The sequence below is a fragment of the Eurosta solidaginis genome, chromosome 4 (genome assembly GCF_040869045.1).
Source record: "Eurosta solidaginis isolate ZX-2024a chromosome 4, ASM4086904v1, whole genome shotgun sequence".
NCBI classification, from domain to species: domain Eukaryota; kingdom Metazoa; phylum Arthropoda; class Insecta; order Diptera; family Tephritidae; genus Eurosta; species Eurosta solidaginis.
Genome location: NC_090322.1, coordinates 66,877,755 through 66,895,182, shown reverse-complemented (window position 1 = coordinate 66,895,182; position 17,428 = coordinate 66,877,755). Strand labels below are relative to the sequence as shown.

The 17,428-nt window shown below is 41.3% G+C and overlaps 1 protein-coding gene across 2 annotated transcripts in view; it reads left to right on the top strand.

The window, feature by feature from the left end:
- bys (Bystin) overlaps positions 1-16,325 on the top strand; it is a 34,003-nt gene extending 17,678 nt beyond the window's left edge. The window contains exons 4-7 of one of the 2 annotated variants that reach the window (XM_067781951.1): positions 2,406-2,570; positions 15,449-15,841; positions 15,926-16,045; positions 16,124-16,325. In XM_067781951.1, the coding sequence (XP_067638052.1) occupies positions 2,406-2,570; positions 15,449-15,841; positions 15,926-16,045; positions 16,124-16,271 (826 nt within the window). In that variant the 3' untranslated portion in view covers positions 16,272-16,325. The remainder of the gene's footprint in view (positions 1-2,405; positions 2,571-15,448; positions 15,842-15,925; positions 16,046-16,123) is intronic. The other variant, XM_067781952.1, reaches the window with a different exon arrangement.
- Positions 16,326-17,428: the final 1,103 nt, after the last annotated feature.

The window sequence follows — 17,428 nt, the reverse complement described above, 5'->3', positions numbered from 1 at the left end:
GAGAACAGTACAGAAATTTTGTACATCTTCGTTTCCTAGTTCTCGTAAAAAGGAAAATGATTTCAATGATAATTTGAACAATTTATTCGATATTGCACATGCTGATGCTTTAGAAATGATAGCTATTCCTGAGGACCGAGACTTTTTAATTAAACAAAGAGAGCCAGGTCGTGTTGGGAGCATGATTTCTATAGATCAATGTCTCGCAAATAAAGAAAAACGGAAGGCGCAAAGGTTAGAAGAAGAAAATCGACGCAGAGCAAAGTATCAAAGATTGGAAAGCACTCAAGGTATTTAGTTAATTCTGCTGAAACAAATAATATGTAAGTTTCTCTTTCAACTAATTTTTTTTAGAGTTGAGTGTAGACTATGATGTAAGTGATGAAAGTGAATGTGAGTCTGAAAAATCTGTAGAGCAGTTGATGATCGTATCAAACACCAACGAGCTGAAAAAAAACGTGGTAAAAAAAGCTTCATAGATGATAGAATGCTTGCTTGCATGGATGATGCTGGCAATATGTCAACCCCACTCGCAATTCATTTTATTATTGCAACAGCTAAAGCTTTGGGTCACAATATTGAAGATCTGGTTATTAATTGTACAAGTTTGAGAAAACAGCGCAAGGAATATCGTCGGCGTCATGGTACAGAAATTATTGAGAATTTCAAGGTATAAAAGTTTATTTTGGATTTGTTATGAATACTTCTCAGAGCGAAAATTTTTCAGATCCCTGATACATTTGTGTTACACTGGGACGGTAAACTACTTCCTGCAATGACTGGAAAGGAAAAAGTAGAACGCCTAGCTATTGTTTTAACGGCAGATAATATAGAAAAATTAATTTCCATTCCAATTATTGAATGTGGAACTGGTGAAGCAATCGCCCAGTCCATATATAATTACTTAGAAAAAATGAATATGATAAATTCGGTGGAAATGGTATGCTTTGACACGACAGCTACAAACACTGGTAAACGTAACGGTGCTGGAATGTTGCTGGAACAAAAATTGAAACGTCGCTTGTTGTGGTTGCCATGCAGGCATCATATTGCAGAAATCATACTACGAGCTGTATTTGAAATATATTTTGGAAAATCTTGTGGCCCGGAAGTTTCCATATTTGAACGTTTTTCGCGGGAATGGAACACTTTCAATTTAAAAGATCTTTCAATTGGAATCATGGATGAAGAAGTGCGACGTGCTATAAATGCAGAGGAATGTGAAGCCAATAAAGAATTTTGCATCAAAAATATAGCAAAAGACCACATTCGCCATGATTACAAAGAGCTATTGCAACTCATGTTTATTTTCTTAGGTGGCAGCATCCCGAACTTTTTCTTTCGTGCGCCTGGCGCGACGTCACATGCCAGGTTTATGTCAAAAGCGATATATGCCTTAAAAATGTTTGCTTTGCAAAAACAATTTAAAATGTCTTCCAGCCATTTGAATGGATTCCGCAATGTGTGTATTTTCATGGTGCGTCTTTATATTCCGTATTGGTTTCGAACTACTGATGCAGTCGAAGCACCAAATTTGGATTTGCAGCTGGTAAAAAACATTGCCGGTTATTACGACCCAAAAATATCTCTAGCCTTATTAGATAAAATGAAAAACCACTTATGGTATCTGTCCGAGGAAGCCGTTGGTCTCGCCTTTTTCGATTCTAATGTGGACTTAAATGTGAAAAGAAAGGGTTGAAGCACTAGCATTAGAAAAAGAGTTTGAAAGCAATGACGACAATGGCGTTTATCTGCATAAAAATGTAAATGCCAGCATTGAAGAAATGAAAGCATTCATAAGTAAAGATTTAAGTTGTTTTGTAACGCAAAGAACTAGAAATATCTTTTCACGATTGGAAATAGACGTAAAATTTTTCAACTTAGATCCCTCAAACTGGTGCGAAAATGCAGAATATTTAAAAGGTGTTCAAATCCTCAAAAACGTCACTGCTGTTAATGATTCTGCTGAGAGAAAAGTAAAACTAATAACAGATTTTAACCGGTCTTTAACTCATAGCGAAGAAGATAAACAATACTTGCTTCATATTGTCGAGAACTACAGGCAAAAGTTCCCTTCATATACTAAAACTTCGCTTTTGTAATATTCTTGAGACATATATTAATGATTGAAATGCAAATTGTGGAAAAATTGCGTCATTTTATTTTTTCTTTAATAAATAAACAGATAACAGTAAAAAAAACCAAGTGTTTTTCTATATTTTGACCTTTGACCTCATTATGGCACAGGTTGGCACACTCTGATTGAGTTAAAAATTTACCACATGAATTATTACATCGAATCGCATATTTGACCAATCCCCGTACTCAAAATTCCAAAAAAAAAAAAAAAAAATAACGCCAGGTCTAATACATATATATATATATCTCGCTTGATAATATTGCAGGGTCCGAGAAATGTATGAAGGAGTTCGAGATGTAATGAAACGTTACAGAAGTGGGAAAGTTCCCAAAGCTTTTAAGATTATTCCCAGACTGCGAAATTGGGAACAAATACTTTTCATAACAGAACCGCATAATTGGAGTGCTGCTGCAATGTTCCAAGGGACTCGGTGAGTTATATATTTAAACATTTTAGTATTGGAGCTCTTTTAAAGAAATATTTTCCAGTGTGGTTTAAAAAAGCGGAAATTTATATCGTAAACCTGGGACCTAATACTTTTTACGATCCGTTGTTGTTGTTGTTGTTGTTGTAGCAGTGCTTCGCCCCACCTAACAGCCGCGACCGATCACAAATTGTCATCAATATCCTCTAACGGGAGTCCAAGGAAACTTACTGTTTCAACAGGGGTGGACCATAGGGAAAGGGGTGTTAGAGGCGTTGGTTCCACATTACAATTAAAGAGATGGTTAGTGTCATGTGGGGACACTTTGCAAGCGGGGCATACATTTTGTTTGTCGAGGTTGATTCTGGATAGGTAAGAGTTTAACCTGTTACAGTATCCAGAACGAAGTTGAGCAAGAGTGACACGCGTTTCCCTGGGGAGTATGCGTTCCTCTTCCGCGAGTTTTGGATACTTTTCTTTGAGTACTGGATTCACCGGGCAATTCCCGGCATAAAGGTCCGACGCCTGTTTGTGGAGTTCACCAAGGACCTGCTTGTGTTTTTTCGCTTCATACGGCTGGGTTCTCAGGTGCCGTATTTCCTCAAAATGCTTTCGAAGATTAGTCCTTAAGCCCCTAGGCGGTGCTGGTTCATCAATCAGATGTCTGTTGGGATGCTCAGGTTTCTGGGTATTCAACAGGAACTGTTTGGTCAGCATCTCATTTCTCTCTCTGATGGGGAATATTCTCGCCTCTTTATGCAGATGGTGTTCTGGGACATAAGAAGACAGCCCGTGGCAATTCTGAGAGCAGTATTTTAGCAGGCCTGTAGCTTCTTCCAGTGGGCAATTTTTAGGCTTGGCGACCATATGGGTGACGCGTAGCACGTAATCGGCTGGCTAATTGCTTTGTATGTAGTCATGAGCGTTTCTTTATCTTTTCCCCAGGTACTGCCAACGAGGGATTTGAGGATTTTGTTACGGCTCTGAATTCTCGGAAAAATTGCGGCTGCGTGCTCACCAAAATGTAGATCCTGATCAAACGTCACACCCAAGATTTTGGGGTGTAGGACAGTCGGTAGCGTAGTGCCATCGACGTGGATGTTCAAAATGGTCGACATTTGGGACGTCCATGTTGTAAATAAGGTCGCGGAAGATTTAGTCGGTGATAATGCCAGGTTTCGCGAGGCGAAAAAACCGGAGAGATCAGGGAGGTAGCTGTTTATTTTATCGCATAGCTCATCGATCTGTGGGCCTGGGCCTGTGGCCATTATTGTGCAGTCATCGGCGTAGGAAACGATTGTGACTCCTTCCGCTGGTGAAGGTAGCTTAGATATGTAGAAATTAAACAAAAGTGGGGATAGGACACCACCCTGTGGCGCCCCTTGTTTAATTCTCCTTGGTTTTGATGTCTCGTTTCTAAATTGCACCGATGCCTGCCGACCACCCAGATAATTTGCGGTCCACCTTTTAAGACATGGGGGAAGGGTAGACCCTTCCAGGTCTTGCAGTAACGAGCCATGGTTGACCGTATCAAAAGCTTTTGATAGGTCTAGCGCTACCAGTACTGTTCTATGGTGGGGGTTTTGATTTAAACCCGAATTTATCTGGGTGCTAATGGCATTTAGCGCGGTGGTAGTGCTATGGAGTTTTCTGAAGCCATGCTGATGAGAGGCTAGCTGCAAATTTGCTTGGAAATAAGGGAGCAAAATGGCTTCAAGCGTCTTTGCTACTGGCGATAGGAGAGATATCCGACGATACGACTCTCCTATGTTAGCTGGTTTACCAGGCTTTAGTAGCGGGACCACCTTGGCCATTTTCCATTTCTCGGGTATGACAAAGGTGGAAAGAGACAGGTTGAAGACATGCGCTAAATATTTGAAACCCTCTTTCCCTAGGCTTTTAGGTATCGGCATCGCTATGCCGTCTGGGCCCACTGCTTTGGATGGTTTAGCGCGACCAATGGCGTCCTCAACCTCTTCAGCGGTGATGGTGATTGGTGACGCGCTAAATTTGTGTTTATGTGCGTGTCTGTTGGCCCTCCGCCTATCTTTGTCGACCGTAGAATGCATTATATATTGTCGGCAGAAAGCGCTCGCGCATTTTTTCGCATCCGATTGCACTTTGTCGCCAAAGGCGATGGAAACTTTGTCTTTGTGCTTAGTCGAATTCGATAGGGACTTTACGGTGGACCAAAGTTTACCCACACCGGTAGAGAGGTTACAACCTCTTAGGTGCTGCTCCCATTTCGCCCGCTTGTGTTCGTCCACAAGCAATCTGATGCGTTGGTTTATATCCCTTATTTGCGGGTCGCCTGGATCAAGCTGTCTTATAAGGTCACGTTCTCTCGCTAAGTTTGCGGCCTCCGCCGGGAAGTGGGTTCGGATTTCGGAAATTCTTCCGGCGGGAATGAAACGTGCCGAGGCGGATCAATGACCTTGAAGGCACGCTCCCCTTGGCGGGCTTCAGTCGGGATAGGGAGTGCAGCAAAGAGGTTGCCTGTATAAGATTTATATTCTTCCCACTTTCCTTTTTTGAAGTTTATGAAAGTGCGTTTTTCGGCGACGTTGAAGTCGGCGGTACGCTCGAGCGAAATAAGTATAGGCAGGTGGTCGGATGCCAATGTTACCATCGGCTGCCAGTTGACGCAATTTACGAGTTCTGCGCTCACGATTGAGATATCTGGCGAACTGTGACAGCTTCCTACCATACGTGTGGGGGCGTCTCCGTTTATTGTGCAGAACGTCGTTTCTTCTATTTGATCCGCCAACATATCACCCCTACTGTCCACCCGCAAATTTGAATGCCATAGATCGTGATGGGCATTGAAAACGCCTAAGATAATGCGATTGCTGCCAGTGAGTAAGGCTCTGATATTAGGGCGGTATCCACTGGGGCAACAGGTGGCAGGAGGGATGTAGATGTTGATGATTTCTAGGTTTGCATCGCCTGACCGGACAGATAGGCCTTGACGTTCTAAGACATTGTCCCAGGGGTCGATGCCAGGATCAAATATATAATATTGCACAGAGTGGTGTATGATAAACGCGAGGCCGCCTCCATTTCCGCTCTCGCGATCTTTTCTGTGGACATTATACCCAGAGCAGGTCTGCAATGCAGATCTTGCCGTGAGTTTAGTCTCTTGAATCGCAGCAATGCGGATGTTGTGCCGCTACGATCCGTGAAACTAATTTTTTGAACTACAATAGCTCTGAAATGGTGGATCGGATTAATGACCTGTAAACTAATGACACATAGAATAAAATGCATAACTTATTATGTTGTTGTGTTAGCAGTGCTTCGCCCATTAAGCGGATGCGTCTACTCACAAATGGTCCAAGGAAACTAGCAGTTTCAACAGGCCTGGACCATAGGGAAGTTAGCGTTAGAGGCGCAGGTTTTAATTTACAATTGAAGAGATGATTGGTGTCATAGGGAACACGCATGCGGGACATACGTATGTATGTCGGGGTTGATTCTGGACAAGTAACAGTATATAAACAAATTTGGCCAATGTGACTCGTGTTGTTGTTGCTATAGCAGTGCTTCACCCTTCTAATAAGAGCGACTACTCAAAAATTTTCATAAATATCCTCTAACAGGAGTCCAACGCTTCCCAAGGCAGTTGGTTCTATGTACCGGAGCGACTCGGGATTTTTCCCGAACAAGGACTGTCATTTCAGTGTAACCCCATTTAATTTGTTGCGTCCCTCCCACAAATTGTCATCCTCCCAGCAGCTCCTTGCAGCGGGACTACTCCATATTCTCTTGCTCCGGGAAGGTATCGAATCCAATCCGGGTCCGTCTCCTGACCCGGTCCTGAGAAATGGTTTTGCTGCATCTGCCGGAAAAGAATCTTTTTAGGACGGTCATACTCTGTTCAGTGTGTCTCTTGCAAGGGATGGTTGCATCGGACAGGTTGCTCTGGGCTTGATCCCAAAATGCGACGTCCACGTAACTTTTATAAATCTTTTGTGGCTCCTTGCTGTTCACGTCCAAGGGCGCCTCGTAGTCTACGCCTTAGCGCCCCACCACTACCTTCCAGCAGCCCAGCTGCTCAGCAAGCCACAACTAGTACCCGCTGCTGCTCGCGCCCCGCGGCGCCAACAACTCAAACAGCTGCTACCACTCATAACTACTATCTTCGTAGTAGAGTCGGTAGCAATGCTGGGCATCAGCCCCTGCCCCCGTCTGCGTCAACTGTCAACCGATGGTAACATTGGCATCCGACCACCTACCCATACTCCTTTCGCTCGAGCGATCTGCCGATTTCATCACCATTGAAAAACACACTTGCATAAATTTTAAGAAATGAAAGTGGGATAATTACAAAATTTATACTGACAATCGTTTTGCTGCACTCCTATCCCGAGGGGAGCATGCTTTCCGCAAGGTCATTGAATCCGCTGCGGCTCGTTTCATTCCCGCCGGAAGAATCCCGGAAATCCGGCAAAATTTTCCAGCGGAGGCCGCAGGAAGTTAGACGGCGGGCCAACAGACGCGCACACAAGCATAAATACAGCGCTATCCCAATTATCACCTCCGCCAAAGAGGCTGATGATGCCATCGTTCATTATAAACCATCTAGGTCCAGACGACATAGCCATGCCGATGCTTAAAAAACTAGGTAAAGAGGGATTTCTTTATCTAGCGCATGTCTTCAACCCGTCACTTTCCACCTTCGTCATCACCGAAAAATGGAAAATGGCCAGGGCGATTCCGCTGTTAAAGCCTGGGGAACCAGCTAACATAGGAGAATCTTATCGTCCGATATCTCACCTATCGCCAGTAGCCAATACACTTGAAGCCATTCTGCTTCCCCACTTCACTACATAGCACTACCACCGCGCCAAACCACATTAACATAGGTCAGAATATACCCGTGGTAGGTAGGCCTGTCGTAAGAGGTGACTAAAATACCAGATTCAAGGGGCTGTGTAGCGCAACCCTTCAGGTTGCCAGCGCAATATATAGCTTCTACAAACCCAATTGTCAACCTCACCTATCCGCGGCGAATCCTGTTTCACTAACAGACGAGGCTCTGGCGACCCCAAGCTCCTCAGGGAACTTGGGGGTGGGGAGGGAGGCATGGCCTGAAGGTGTAATGTGGCCATATAAATCGTTCCCGAAATGGTCGGGATAGCACCTTAATGGTGCTGTGTTACCGGAGCGTATCGGATCTGTATCCGGCAAAGGACCATCACATCGATAACCCAAAGCCTTCGGGGAGCAAACTTATCGCTACAACAATAACAACAACAACAACAGGCCCACACATCGATGAGGTTTGTAATAAAATAAACCGCTAGCTCCCTGATCTCCCCAGTTTGTTAGCCTCCGAAACCTGACATTCTCACCGACCAACTCATCGGCGACCTTATTTACAACATGGACACGGCAAATGACGACCATATTAAATATCCACGACGAACCACACAAAAATGTTGGGTGTGTCGTTTGATCAGGATCTACATTTTGGTGAGCATGCAACCGCAATTACACCTAAAATCCGGAGCCGCAATAAAATCCTGTTGTTGTTGTTGTTGTTGTTGTTGTTATATTAACAATAAAAACACTCCCCGGAGGCTTTGGGGAGTGTTATCGATGTTGATGGTCCTTTTGCCGGATATAGATCCGCTAACAAAGCACCATTAAGGTACTAGCCCGACCATCTCGGGAACGATTTATATGACCACATTAAACCTTCAGGCCATCCCTGGCTCCTCACCCCCTAGTTCCATGAGGAGCTTGGGGTCGCCAGAGCCTCGTCCGTTAATGAAACAGGATTCGCCGCGGGTAGGTGAGGTTGACAATTGGGTTGGAAAAGCTGTAACCCCTTGAGAGGGTTGTGCTACACAACCCTTGAATCCCGTAATAAAATCCTGAAATCTCTTGCCGGCAGCACTTGGGGTAAAGACAAAGAAACGCTCATTACCAATTACAAAGTAAATGGCCGGCTGATTGCATTTTACGCGTCCCCGATATGGTCGCCAAGCCTAAAGGTTACTCACAGGAAGAAAATACAGGCCTGCCAAAACACTGCCCTCAGAACCGCTACGAGATGTGTTCTTATGTTTCCAGAACATCAAACAGGCCCTCAGTGATATCCACAAACATGCGTCGGACGTCTATGCCATGACTTACCCGGCGAATCTAGTTTTAAAGAAAAATACCCAGAACTCGCAGAAGAGGAACGCACTCTGCCTAGGGAAACGCTCTCTAGCCCAACTTCGATCTAGGTACTGTAACAGGTGAAACGCTTACCTATCCAGAATCAACCCCGACATACAAAATGTATGTCCAGCTTGCAATGTGTCCCCATATGACACCAACCATTTCTCCAATTGCAATGTGGAACCAACGCCTCTAACAACCCCTTCTCTATGATACACCCCGTTAGAGGATATTATATTGATTACAATTTGTGATCGGTCGCAACAACAGCTGCCTTCTGGCTCACATACTTATAAAGTTAGGCCTCGTCAGTAACAGCAGGTGTAGGAAGTACGACCTGCAGGAAGATACGGTCGAGAACGTTCTGTGTTCGTGTCCGGCGCTCGGCTGGTCAAGGCTCCATTTATTAGAGGCGACAGAGTTGCCAGATCTTGAGGCAGAAATTAAGCTGAGTCCTAGAAAACTTATACAGCCCAATTCTAAACGAAAATTCCGTGCGAGTTTTTTCCCTTCTCTCATTCCTCGTATTCTAAATAAAAATTCCTTGTGAATTTTTTCACTTCTCCCTTTCCTCCTATTCTGAACAATGTTCGAAAAAGCGGAAACCGGTTATGGCAGAAAAGTAGGTATTATGAATGTGAGGGAGAGGGAGATTTCTCTGCCATTTCATAGGAGTTTTTTACTAGTTAAATTAAAGGGAATGCATCAAAATAATTGAAAGAATTTGGTTATTTTAAGAAAGAACACTTATTTGTACAAATTTGTGCTGAAATATGTATTTACATTCTACCACAATATTCTCACTGTTAATACAACAACAACAACAACCACAATATTCTTTATTTTAAGTCGAAAAGTATATCATAAGCAACGGAAGAGCTCTTCGCATATTTGATGCAACCATCCAGAAATTGCGCAAGGATTTTTTAAGAAGGCTTAAATAAATTTTGGCATATGGCGAACTCAACTCGACTTGGCCGCCAGAAAATTGCTTTGCAGAATGAATGCAGGCAACTCCGGCTGATTTGTGTTATCCCGCCGGTCTTCTTATGCTCCTCTGTTGATGTTGCTGTGGCACCAATTCATTACTCATGTCAGTGAATAACACATGAAATGCAATAATGTGCGTTGTTTATACCTTATTTCTTAATTTCAAACAAATTGGCAACAATAATTAAGCTTTAAAATTTTTTAAACAAAATAAGAAATGCGCAACGAAATTTCAATTGACAAAACAGCTGACTTCGAAAATTCGAAAATCCTATTCCACAATTATTCTTCTCCCTAGGAGAAAAGAATTGGAGGAATTTTTCCGCGGGAATAAAAAAATCCGCGAGAAAATTTAGAATTGGTCTGATAGTATTTTCCAAGAGGACGGAGTTATTCTATAACATTAGGCCTGGTACCTGATTGGGGTTCTTCCGTTTCGTCGTCATCAGATCCTGGTAGCACTACGGACACATTAAGTCTGTGTGAGGTCTTTATTGAACGGAGAGTTCAACTTAACCTAACCTTGAGTTGCGTAGCTATTGGGCGAAAATGGTTCTAAGTCACTGATCGTAAAACGTAATACCGGCCTTTTATTTCAGAAACGAGTCAAATGAAATCGGAGAAGGGCAAATGTTTCTCAGAAAAATTTAAGTCGTTTTAAGAAAAATTATCAATTATATCCGTCTAGAAACCATAGACAATGTAGAATGTTTCCCGTTTTACTGTCAAAAGTTTTCTACTTGTGCTAAATTCATGATCGGATCGAAAGATGACACAAGTAAAGGAGGGCATTCTCTGGGTATTGCTTATTTAGTCTAGAAAACGTGGAATATTTTCTACGCCTACTACGCTTCCTAGACTCAGGGAATTGCCATATTTTAAGCTTTTCTGAAATACATAATCTCAGTTACCTACGCAGAGGCATGCTGGATAAATTCTTCCTTGTAACAACTTGCAAGGTTAGAAGAAAATACTTACATGGTTTTGTTTGTAGCGATACCTGTTAGTTTTTAACTTGTTATTCTCTTTTAATAATTTTCTAATTTGATCAAATTACTTTTGCTTTGTAATTTCAAATTGGAAAAAATAAAATTAATTGAATTTAAGATTTCAGAATATCTACAAATTATTAATACTGGATACGTATCCTATAAATTGGTGACCCCGAACGCTTTTTCCAGCTACACAACTTTCCTCGGCAATTCAAAGATCCTTAAGAGAATTGTCATCAACTTTTAATTATTTCATCTCCGTTTTCCTTTGTTCAACGCGATGTTCACATCTCCTCCAATGACCCGCAGCGTTGCACGAGCACTGAACGCTCCAAGAGATCAGAATGCAGATCAAGAAGAGGAATTTTCTGATGCAAGCAACGTTGTGAATGCAGATTCACATCAAGCAAACGGATTCGCAACTCGTGTTCTCGTTCCAAAATTACAAGGCTTTGAACTCAATAACGTGGAATCATGGTTTCGTCGCTTAGAATAATTTTTTATCCTTCAAGGAATCAATTCTTTGCCATCATCACAACAAGATGATGAAAAGTTTCACGTGACAATCATCAATTTGGATGAGCGGTTATATGATCAAGCATATGATGTGATTACAAATCCTCCTACAAACGAAAAATTTAGGACGCTTAAAGATACAATTTTAGCCAAGTTTTCTTCATCGTCCGTCGCACGTTTAGAGCAATTGGTATCAGGTATTCAGCTCGGAGATAACAAACCCAGCCACATGCTAACCCAGCTGCAACGTACAAACGTAACAAGAGACCAACAATTAATCAAGGATTTTTGGATGCAGCGTCTGCCAACTGCTGCGCGTGCGGTCATCGCTGGCGTTGCTAAGAGCAGTCCAATGATGTCCATTGAAGATCTTGCTCTTGTAGCCGACGAAATCAATGATAACATTAAGAAGAATGAAATAACTGAAATCCATTTTCAATCTTCCTCTTCGAACGTTAGTGCCATTCGAGACAACAGCAGATCCTTATCCGAACGCATGGCAAAAATTGAAAATTCGTTAACTCGTTTGGAAAAGATGTTCAACAGCGATCAAGCTCAGCCTAACGCTCGACGACAATCAAAATCATTTTCTAAACTGAATCTAAAGTTTGCTGGTACCACAACAAATTCGGGGAAAGTGCAACACAATGCAAAGCACCGTGCTCTTTCAGCTCAAAAAACTGAATAGGTTGGCGATGTATTCTTCAAACATCGCCAAGGATGAAAAAACACAACATTTAGTCAACAACAATAATCATCTCACTTCATCTATTCGCCTCTTCGTTAAAGATCGATCCTCGGAACGAAAGTTTTTAATTGATACTGGAGCAGACGTTTCCGTAGTCAGTGCATCTTCGTTTCAGATCTCACATTCAAAAACATTCTCATCTCAACTTTACGCAGCGAATAACACAGCTATTTCTACTTTTGGAACCGCTCATTTATCAATTGACTTGGGTTTGGGACGGTCTTTCCAGTGGAAATTTGTCATCGCACAAACCAATCACAACATCATTGGTGCAGACTTTCTCAATTATTTTGGTTTACTAATTGATGTCAAAAATTCTCTTTTGATTGACAATCGCACCAAATTAAAAACAAGATGTCTTCATGCTTGTGGCATTGGAACAATATCAATAAAATCATTTGATTCATCGTGCAGGTATTCCGTTCTTTTATCGAAATTTCCTGATATTACTCAACTCAATAAGATTGCTGCGCTACCAGTTGAGTTTTCAACAACGCATGTGATTGAAACTCGCGGAGCACCTGTAACCGCCAAACCTCGAAGACTCACGGATGAAAAGCTCAAAGCGGCAAAGGAAGAATTTGCCTTTCTCACGAAGGTTGGCATTTGCAGACCATCAAAAAGTCCTTATGCATCACCCTTGCATATGGTTCGTAAATCTAATGGTACATGGCGTCCTTGCGGAGACTACCGTGCACTTAATGCACAAACTGTTCCAGATAAGTATCCACTTCCCCATATCCAGGATTTTAGCAACATAATGTACGGTAAGTCTATTTTTAGCAAAATAGATTTGAATAGGGCATATAATCAAATACCCATCCGTGAACAAGATATTCCGAAGACAGCGATAATTACTCCGTTTGGTCTTTTTGAGTTTACGCATATGACATTCGGTCTCTGTAATGCTGCTCAAACTTTCCAGCGATTTATGAACGAAGTTTTGAGAGATTTAGACTTCACATTTTCATATCATGATGATATCTGCATCGCATCTGAATCACGTTCCGAACATATCAACCATCTTCAACAAGTTTTTGAACGACTTCAAAAATTTCAGTTAACACTTAATCCATCTAAGTGTGAGTTTGGAAGAAGTGAACTAATTTTTTTAGGGCATCTCATCTCATCGGAAGGGATTCGTCCCTGTCCAAAAAAAATTGATGTAATCAAAAATTATCCACTTCCTACAGTTGCTATGGAGCTAAAAAGATTTTTAAATATGATAAACTTTTATAGAAGATTTATTCCTCGCGCTATTGAACATCAACAACCTCTTATTGATTTAATAAAGGGTAACAAAAAAAGGACAAGACTCCAATTAAATGGGACTCGAAAACTCTTCAAAACTTTGATGCGTGCAAACAGGCACTAATTAATGCAACGCTTTTAGCACATCCGAAGTTGAATGCGGAAATTGTTTTATGCACAGATGCAAGTGAAACAGCTGTCGGGGCTGTTCTACATCAGATTAATGCTGGGCTAACTCAGCCTCTTGGTTTTTTCTCCAAGAAACTTTCGAATGCCCAAAAAAAATATAGCACTTATGACCGCGAACTGCTTGCCATTTATCTGGGTATTAAGTACTTTCGGTTTGCATTGGAAGGCAGAGATTTTGAAATATGGACTGATCATAAGCCCCTTTCATTTGCTTTCACTAAAAAACATGGTTCTTCTTCTCCACGTCAAATTAGGCATCTCGATTTCATTGGACAGTTTTCTACTCGTATCGTATATGTACCAGGCGAAGAAAATATAACTGCGGATACGTTATCTCGCATCGAGTCTTTAAAATCAGATCGCGACGTTATTAATTTAGAACATATGGCAGATGCTCAGCGAAATTGTCCAGAATTACAGAATTTTCTTAACTCCTCTACCACTTCTCTAAAACTTAAATCTATTCAGCTGCCAAATTGTTCAAAACCAATTGTATGCGATTTTTCGATACAGTCCGCGCGGCCTTTTGTTCCGAAGTCGTTCAGGGAGAAGGTTATATTGAAATTTCACAATATTGCACATACCAGCGCCAGATCCACTTTCAACACTATTCGACAACGTTTTGTATGGCCACATATGCAATCAGAAATAACAAGGTTCGTAAAAGGCTGCATTCAATGTCAACGGTCTAAGGTTAGTAGGCATTCTGCATCACCGTTTGGAAAATATTGTCTTCCATCACAAAGATTTGAACATATCAACATCGATCTTATTGGTCCACTGCCACCACCAAATGGTTTTCAATATTGCCTTACAATCATTGATCGCTATACCAGGTGGCCTGAAGCAATTCCTATCACAGATATTAGCGCAAGAACTGTTGCAAAAGCATTAATTGATGGTTGGATTTCTCGTTTTGGAGTACCGGTTCGTTTAACTACCGATCAAGGAAAACAGTTCAGTTCAAATCTTTTTAGTGAACTTTCTCGGATTCTCGGCATTGATCATCTTCGTACTACCGCTTACCATCCTCAGTCTAACGGAATTATTGAACGATGGCATAGAACTTTGAAAGCGTCGTTAATGTGTTTTAATCGGTTAAAATGGACTGAGCATTTACCGATTGTCCTGCTGGGATTAAGATCAACATTCAAGCCAGACATCGGATCAAGTCCATCACAAATGGTTTACGGGACTGTACTTAAATTACCTGGCGAAATGTTTATCGATAGTCATTTCAAACCACAGGAAGAGTTTGTTAAGGAATTTACTCAGCTAATCAAAACCATCCGACCTGCAGACGCAGCTCATCATTCGACTACAAAACCGTTTGTTAATGGAAAATTAAATGATGTGACGCATGTGTTTATTCGTGTGGATAAAATACGTTCATCACTCACACCACCATACGACGGACCATTTGAAATTAAAAAACGTTTTCCCAAGTTCTATACTATTTTGGTTGGAGATCGAAGTTTGAATATCTCTATTGACAGATTAAAGCCTGCTTTCATTACAATGGAAAAATCTGGAAGTCTGCAAGAAAATTAATCAAACATTTCGACTTTCAAACATTTTATTTATTGATAGTCTGGCGGGGGAATACTGTAGCGATACCTGTTAGTTTTTAACTTGTTATTCTCTTTTAATAATTTTCTAATTTGATCAAATTACTTTTGCTTTGTAATTTCAAATTGGAAAAAATAAAATTAATTGAATTTAAGATTTCAGAATATCTACAAATTATTAATACTGGATACGTATCCTATATGTTTATATCGCTTTTCTAGTTTCTCACTTAGTTCTTTGATATTTTTATGTTTATTATACCGGAACACAGCATTTCGGTCTATATTTCAGCACGTCTAAGGCTCGGTTGCGATTTTCTGACATACAGTTGAGATTTTCTACATACAGTACTGATATGTTTAACTCAAAATTCAAAAGTTTAGAATTAAGTAGGTCTATTTAGATATGTGATAAGCACACGAGTTTAGATTAAAAAAAAAAAAACAAATATCTTTCAGGATTTTTTGTTCCGTACTCTCGCATGCTATGGCGCAGAGATTTTTCAATTTGGTCCTACTACCCAGAATACGTGATGATCTATGCGAATATAAAAAATTGAATATGCATTTGTATAATGCTTTGAAAAAGGCTCTTTTCAAACCAGCTGCTTTTATGAAAGGAATAATACTACCTTTACTGGAGGCGGGTGATTGCTCTTTGCGTGAAGCAATAATATTTGGTAGCGTTATTGCGCGTAGTTCAATTCCTGTATTACATTCGTCTGCTTGTTTACTCAAAATATGCGAAATGGGGTATACTGGTGCAAACTCAATATTTATACGCTACTTTCTGGACAAACGTTATGCTCTACCTTACCGCGTAATCGATGCAGCAGTATTTCATTTCATTAGGTACATTTTTGACTTATGTATTTAATATTAGCATTTATTTATTAACAATATACCAATTAACGTTTCAATCCTTTGCGTCCTTAGATTTGAAAATGATAAGCGTGAAATGCCTGTGTTGTGGCATCAAAGCCTATTAACTTTTTCACAACGTTACAAAAATGATATATCGTCAGAACAAAAAGAAGCATTACTGAATTTAATAAGGTAATTTTTGCTAATTCATTCATAGTCTCTCAAAATGCAAATTACTCTCAAAATGGAAATCATGTTTAACACTTTCAGGAAGCAGTCAAATCCAAAGATTACGCCTGAAATTCGAAGAGAATTATTGGCTTCTAAATGCCGTGATGTTGAAATGATGGAGTGTGATAATGATATTGCTGCAATGCCAGAGGAAATATATACCGACAAAGATGTAGGCTATGAATAGTTTTTTATGACTTCACAAATGTGAACGAAAAAAAGGTCAAACTGAATAAAACGATATTTTGGAAGTTTTTAATTATTAATATGGGTGATATAAGCAGTTGCATGTAAAATATCATTTATCAAAGCGGCAATTATGTATATCATGTTGTCTTTATGTAATGGTCGTTTGAAAGTAATCATTGTCATATGTGGGGGGGGAGGTGCACACCAAAACGCAGCATTTACACATTTAAAAAAAATTCACCTCTTAATGCAGATCCCTTCCACTTCCTGATTTTTATCGAAATTGATTTAAAAAAATGCAACGTTGACTTAAAATCATCATGTAGGGCTATTTCTCACCGCTTCCCAAGGCAGTCGGTTCTATGTACCGGAGCGACTCGGGATTTTTCCCGACCAAGGACTCATTTCAGTGTAACCCTAGCAGTCCGTCTCTTGACCCCGGTCCTGAGAAATGGTTTTGCTGCGTCTGCCGGAAAAGAATCTTTTTAGGACGGTCATACTCTTGTCAGTGTGTCTCGTGTAGGGGATGGTTGCATCGGACAGGTTGTTCTGGGCTAGATCCCAAGACCCGACGTCCACGTAACTTTTATAAATCTTTTGTGGCTCCTTGCTGTTAACGTCAAAGGGCGTCCCGTAGTCTACGCCTTAGCGCCCCCACTACGCCCCGTCTTCTTCCCCCTCTTTTCCGTCAGCAATCGTGTAGGTCAGGGAAACAAGACTCTTATTCCCTACCTCTTTTGCACCGTTTGTCAGCACAGAATATATATGTTTGCGACATCCGCCCAATGCAGCTCCTGCCTTGGACGGTGCCACTTTCCTAGATGTTCTGGTCTCCTCGACGTCAACCCCTCTCACAAATTGTCATCCTCCCAGCAGCTCCTTGCAGCAGGACTGCTCCATATTCTCTTACTCCGGGAAGGCATCTGCCGGAAAATAATCTTTTTAGGACGGTCATACTCTGTTCAGTGTGTCTCGTGCAAGGGATGGTTGCATCGGACAGGTTGTTCTGGGCTTGATCCCAAAACCCGACGTCCACGTAACTTTTATAAATCTTTTGTGGCTCCTTGCTGTTCACGCCCAAGGGCGTCCCGTAGTCTACGCCTTAGCGCCCCCACTACCTTCCAGCAGCCCCGCTGCTCAGCAAGCCACAACAAG